General features: G+C 37.1%; 1 protein-coding gene across 2 annotated transcripts in view; it reads right to left on the bottom strand.

Moving 5' to 3' along the window:
• Positions 1–1,732: 1,732 nt before the first annotated feature.
• The window catches only part of LOC120525837 (cathepsin B-like), a 29,807-nt gene continuing 24,561 nt past the window's right edge, over positions 1,733–6,978 (bottom strand). For both annotated transcript variants that reach the window (XM_039748451.1, XM_039748450.1), the window contains exons 8-10: positions 5,458–5,574; positions 5,004–5,132; positions 1,733–2,649 (exon numbers count right to left, since the gene is read on the bottom strand). In XM_039748451.1, coding sequence (XP_039604385.1) covers positions 2,552–2,649; positions 5,004–5,132; positions 5,458–5,574 — 344 coding nt within the window. In that variant the 3' untranslated portion in view covers positions 1,733–2,551. The remainder of the gene's footprint in view (positions 2,650–5,003; positions 5,133–5,457; positions 5,575–6,978) is intronic.

The following is a 6,978-nucleotide window of genomic DNA, read 5'->3' as shown; positions in this document are numbered from 1 at the left end:
TGCTGGAAGTAGCCATCCGAGGATGGGTACATGGTGGTCATGAAGGGATGGACATGGTCAGAAACAATGCTCAGGTAGCCCGTGGCATTTAAACGATGCCCAATTGGCACTAAGGGGCCTAAAGTGTACAAAGAAAACATCCCCCACACCATTACACCACCACCACCAGCCTGCACAGTGGTAACAAGGCATGATGGATCCATGTTCTCATTCTGTTTATGCCAAATTCTTACTCTACCATTTGAATGTCTCAACAGAAATCGAGACTCATCAGACCAGGCAACATTTTTCCAGTCTTCAACTGTCCAATTTTGGTGAGCTTGTGCAAATTGTAGCCTCTTTTTCCTATTTGTAGTGGAGATGAGTGGTACCCGGTGGGGTCTTCTGCTGTTGTAGCCCATCCACCTCAAGGTTGTGCGGCGTGTTGTGGCTTCACAAATGCTTTGCTGCATATCTCGGTTGTAACGAGTGGTTATTTCAGTCAAAGTTGCTCTTCTATCAGCTTGAATCAGTCGGCCCATTCTCCTCTGACCTCTAGCATCAACAAGGCATTTTCCCACAGGACTGCCGCGATACTGGATGTTTTTCCCTTTTCACACCATTCTTTGTAAACTCTAGAAATGGTTGTGCGTGAAAATCCCAGTAACTGAGCAGATTGTGAAATACTCAGACCGGCCCATCTGGCACCAACAACCATGCCACGCTCAAAATTGCTTAAATCACCTTTCTTTCCCATTCTGACATTCAGTTTGGAGTTCAGGAGATTGTCTTCACCAGGACCACACCCCTAAATGCATTGAAGCAATGTGATTGGTTGATTAGATAATTGCATGAATGAGAAATTGAACAGGTGTTCCTAATAATCCTTTAGGTGAGTGTGTGTGTATATATATATATATATATATATATATATATATATATATATATATATATATATATAATATATATATATAAATAAAATATAAGCAGTCTGCTGTTTAAAAAAATAATGATTTCAGTGTCCACAACATGCACACACACCAAAGGGATGTAAGGAAACTAAAAATAATAATGTATTGAATATAATTCAAAAAGAGTGAGTGCCAACCCAGGATTTAATTGCCAGGTGATTTAAAAAAAAAGTATATGAACTTAAATGATTACCTTTAGCATACTTGCAATAAAAAAGCAACTCGACGTTTCATGAAACTTTTATTGGCTTTATTTAAATAAAAAAGAAACAATATCAATTAACTCATAAAAAATAATTAAGGATTAGTTTATCATCCTTAAAAATTTAAATGACAATTAAACTCTTTGTATGTGATACTCATACTGTTAAGATTGTATTTTCATTTAAAAAATATTAGCCAAGTCCCAACATATTAAAAGAAAATATCCAAACATCCACACAACATTTTCAAATAAGCACATTCTCAACTTCATTCTTAAGGAAATGTATTAATTGCACTTTATACTTAATGGTAACTTTTTTCTTTACATATCCAAACATAAAGTAATTTATCCTGGTAAAGCCAAAAAAGTTTGAGTGTACAATTATTATGTTTAATAATATGTTTTGTTTGTTCTATTGTGTCAAACCATAACTTAAAATCCAGTCGAAATAGAAATGTGGCAGGAAAGTGTAAACTACAACTATGACGCATTTCCAGACTAAAGAAGGACACTGCATTAAATCTAAGTTCTTTGGTTAGCTAATATTAACTTTTCTCACTCTTTTTTGAAGAACATGCATCCATGAAAACATCAGTAGCTTGTTGCTGATTCTCATTACCAGCTATACTAAACAGGCAATTCTTATTTTTTGCCTTACATGAGCTCCCCCTATTTTCCACTTGTGCTGTCAAAGGTGTGCCTCATTGTTTAGTGTGGAAAAAATAGAAAAATCTCAAATGTGTACTAGATTCTGTGCAATTTGCCAGTATTTATTAAAAATAAACATTTAAATAAAATTCTCCTAAAACCATGACATTTCTGAAATGCTTTAAAAAGGTGCTGGAATATTGACTTTATGGACTACAAGTTACGTGAAGCTATGGCACAAAGTGCCACAATTCAATGTGCTCCACTAAAAGAATTATAAAAAAAGGAGTAAGTATACTATTTGTTGAAATAAAACCAATTCAATCTTATTCGATCTTTAAAAACATTCAGACAACTGATCGTCTATCTACTGACCAGCAGAAGAAAACATTTTGTGCAGTAAATGAGTACATATCATTATCCATTTAGGTGTTTAACAAGCATTCAAATTTGATAAGATCATAAAACGATTGGTGTGTCAAATTCATTTTTCCCAGCTCTCAGAATTTGAAATGCAGAAGATAAAAAGGATCTCAATAGTTTACATCTGCTGTTACTCCCAGAGTTGTGGAGAGTGCAGCTAAATGTGTGCTCAGTGTTACAGCATTTTAAATAGGAGAGCAGACAGCTGGATACTAAGAAGATGTCTACATCACTCCATACCCTGGCACTTGGTGCCTGTCGGGACTTGCACAGAAGGAAAATAAAAAGAGAAAAGCCAATATGCTTTAAGTTCATTCCATTGAACTTAAAGAAGATTAGCAGAAGATGTATCTTTCGGGATCCCAGCCACGATCATTGATTCAATTCCACAGTGATCTTCTCCGCGCAGAATTTTGAAAAACCCTAAAGGGAAACACAAAGCATTAGCTATTAAATCCAAAATGGCATTGCCAAACAAACACAATGGCAAAACATACAGTACTTGTCTGGATGGCTGACTTAAAGACATAATGGAAGGCTCTTGTCTTGTACTACATGTGTTCTGAAAGTGAAGTAAACTGCCCTGAGGAGTTAAAAGTACCGGCATGGGTTTTATGAAGTTGTGATACTCAAACTGAGTTAACCATGAAGGCTACCTAAAAACAGAGAGAGCACAGTCTACGTAAAACAGTAGCCTAGTAAATTGGAAACACTCTTAATTCAGGAACTCCTTAACATTATAAAATGGGGCTATCCAACTCTATTCTAAAAAGGCTGTTTCTGAATCTACCAAATTCGTAATAAGAAACCAATTCTTTCTTAATGACACATGTAGTACTAGGGTGTTGTACCGTGTTAGCCATTATGAATGTAGAGCCAAGCAAAATGACACCTTTTATTGGCTAACTAAAAAGATTACAATATGCAAGGATTCGAGTCAACTCAGGCCCCTTCTTCAGGCAAGATGTAATCTTTGCATTTCATTAAGAAGAAGATGTTGCATTTCATTAAGAAGAAGATGTCGCTGTCCATGTCATTACCTCTTGCCTGAAGAAGGGGTCTGAGTTGACTCGAATCCTTGCATATTGTAATCTTTTAAGTTAGCCAATAAAAGGTGTCATTTTGCTTGGCTTTTCTCTACATTAGTGACACATTATATTTAATTATATTTGTCCTGCATGTTATTTGGCCTCATTCACATACTATAAGATAGATGGTAGACTTGAGTTCCCAAGTCAGAAATTTGACATGAACAGCTCACGGTCAATCAATTCAGAGAAAACAAATCTCCCCAAATTCTTTAAGTTGTGACGTAATGCTGACCCTTTCACTTCATTCTACTCTATAAAGTAAAATATTTAAAAAAAAAATAACACAGTTAGCCAAAAATGGCATTTTTGTGGTCGAATTACATTTGGAGTGTCACAATACACCTTTATTACATTTATTTTGCGTTTTATTTTCATGAAAACATGCAATTTATCTTTACTTTTTTTTTATTTTATTCTCAGAGCAAGTAAACAAAATCCGCAGCAACCTTAGCTTTCTCCCAAAAACTCTTAACCAGAAATTCACGCAAACATAATGACGTGGGAAGTTGAAATGTCACAAGTTGAAGCTTCGAAAACTCCATCAGCATGTGAACAAAGCATTATTCCATGACAGGTGCTTATAATATTGCAAATTTTCCTTTTCAGAAGATCAACGTTTTTAGTGAGCCTGAGCACATTGGTAATCATTAGTCATTCCTTTATGATGATCACTAATTGGAACAAGTTAGCTGCTGATTCCTTTTTTAATAAAAAAGCAAGTAAAGACCACACATACTTCTGGTTTCCAGTTCGTAAAACACGGGAGTGAACTAAAATAGAGCAATACAATTGTTTCAATAATATAGTAAGTGGCTTCTTATTACACTGGCTGCAACGAAAATCTGAGGCCAGTGCAGCCCTCCAGGTTATGTAATTTGACTCCCCACATCTAAGGCTATATATTCTGCTGTGCAGATTCACACAGTTAGCACTGTTCCACTCATTTGGTCGTTCATTGTCTCTATGGAGTTTAACATGCATAACATCTCCCGTGTGGCCACATTCCGTCCAAAAGAGGTAGCATTTAAGTTAACCAATGACTCCTAACAGATCCAGCAGTGATGGTGAGTGTGAGCCCAGTCCTTGGCTGGTTCCCACCCTGTGCTTAAATCTATAAGTATAGACTGTGGATTAGAGAATAGCTACAATAATAGACTGCAGACTGCTTTAAAGTTAAAAGTGAATTCAAAAAATGACTTGATGGATGGATGTTACACCTGCAAGCAGAATTCTGTGAAGTTTCATTATATAAACTCTCAAGAAATGGGTGGTATTCACCAGAAAGTGCATGGTGACTAGATGACCCATATAGACTAGTTGTGGTGAGCTTAAAAAAGCCACATAAAGCTGCCGTGTATGCATCCTTACATTTGAACACATTCTCACTACAGAATGCATCTGCCAGCATTATACAATCTAAGTAGGAAGTGTAGGTTTGTAGCTAAGGATTTAAGACTAGAAATCATAATGCTAGATTTACTAATATGATATTCTTAATGAAAGGTTCTCTGTAAAGACTACAACCCACGAAGATTAAAAGAGTGCTGTTAACTTGTGATAATCACAACATGAATCTACATAACTGGCTTAAGATTCATCCCAAAAAGTAAAAAAGGAATCCAAAATAAAGAACAAAATAAAAAACCTTAAAAACCATGAGATTATTAGCGAATCTTTTAAACTTACCATTATCACCCCAATCGGTATTCCATGAGTTCGCTGCAAGCCAGTATGGAGTGCCATTATCAACTCCCCAACCAAGGATCTTAATGGCATGACCTCCAACAGCCTGACCGCTCACATGCTTGTATACCCCTGAGGAAAGAATGACAATGAACTAGTAACTCAACTACATCTCAGCAGCACTTACATTTAAATAGATCAACCATTATGATGTGGCAGCATGGCCTCAAATTCACAATGCAGACTAAAGCAACCAGCTCAGTAGGAGACACCTCAACGTAGACTGATTAATTGCACCCCAGCTTTGAATCTAGTGTTTGTTGCCATTTGTAGAAGAGTACTGAAGAATAAGTTATCATGTCAGAAATATTAGCTAACCATTAGTTCCTCTGTCACTGGATTGAAATACAGCTCTATTGACATTTTGACATGACTACTAGAATAAATATACACACACCTGTTTTGTACATTAGAAAATCTTCATAAACTGTGAAGGCACCTTCCACGGGTCCATTTTTATATATCTCTGTCATAATTTGACTCTCATCTGCTGGCACATTGTAAGACTGACTTCCTTTAAAATAACAAAAAAATCCAGGTCATGATTTAAAATCATAGTTATCAGATCCTCACTGTGGTGCTATAAATTAAAAAGTATTTAAGATACAGATTATAGAGAGAAAAATAAATATTATAACATTAACCCGAACATCTCTACAAACCCTAACCCAATTATAATTTCAAATTACTGTACAGTCAAATTTTAAATCCAACATAATGGAGCTGATTTCACATACAGTACGTTTTAGCACTTTGACCATTTAGCAAAAGTTGTTAATTTATGAGTTTTCATTAGAGCTTCTATTTTCAGTGTTGAGTATTTGATGCTGATGTTGAGATATCTTCTAATACAGTAATTTGGTACGACAAAATGATATGATGACAGATCTTCATTTTATGTGATTTTTAGGGCTTTATGTTGCTGGTATTTATCATCACCGGTGCTGGTAGCCTAATACATTTATAAGTTCCAGGCCGGATTATCTAGCATCACGTCAAGGATGAGTTTGGGACCCTTACCTGGACAGGAGCACAACATAAAACAGCAGTGGAGGTAAGCTCCTGATTTTGAATATTATTATCCCCCATCTGCTAAATGGCAACATCCCAGGTCCTCAGTAGCCATGTGGAACCCTGCAGTGCATGATGGGAGTTGTAATGACGTGAGTCAACCCTACTGGGTTCCATGGGTGTCACCAGGAAGTACTGCAGGGGTTCATTGTCCCTACTTGACTCAGGGGTGCATCCATCGGGCTATAACCTCGCACTGTAAGTACTCCCAGGTCCCACATAAAGGGAAGCCATCCAGCCTCCTCCAACTGAGTCAGAGTCAGGAGGAAGAAGCTGGAAGGTGGTGGGTGGAGAGAGAAGTGTAGAGAAGGAAGGGAGAAGCACTTGTTTAAAATTGTGTTTGTGCAACCTGTCCTGAAATCGTTTGTGAGGTATTGACATAATAAAACCTGTTGTTTTGAACCCATGACTGTTTTTGTGTTGGTTAGATCCAAGGTTTGGAGCTTGGTGGCACCCCATATCTGTCACAACATAATAAATAAAAGTGTCTATCCCTCAATCCATCAATCATGATTTACTGAATGTTGACTTCAGGCCACCCTCCAACACTGCTGCTGCCACTCTAGTCTTTCACAGCTCATTCAATGCAGATCCAATGATGATGTTTTCTCTGCTGCATCCACTGACTGCACATTCACGGTCTACCTCATATAAATCATTTGGGGTCAAACAAAGCAACATCTGCACTGACGTTCCACAACTTTGTGAGATGGCCCAAGCCAGGATACCATCTGAGGCTCATAAGTGACCACATACCCAGGACAATGAATTTAAGCAAAGGAGCAGGTCTGATGTTTGTTGATCTTTAAGTGCGTGATTGTCTCTCTCTGTCTCTCACTCACAAACA

This window comes from Polypterus senegalus, chromosome 3 (assembly GCF_016835505.1).
Source record: "Polypterus senegalus isolate Bchr_013 chromosome 3, ASM1683550v1, whole genome shotgun sequence".
NCBI classification, from domain to species: domain Eukaryota; kingdom Metazoa; phylum Chordata; class Cladistia; order Polypteriformes; family Polypteridae; genus Polypterus; species Polypterus senegalus.
Note: the sequence above shows the minus strand (reverse complement) of the source record. Positions and strands in the feature narration are given on the sequence as shown.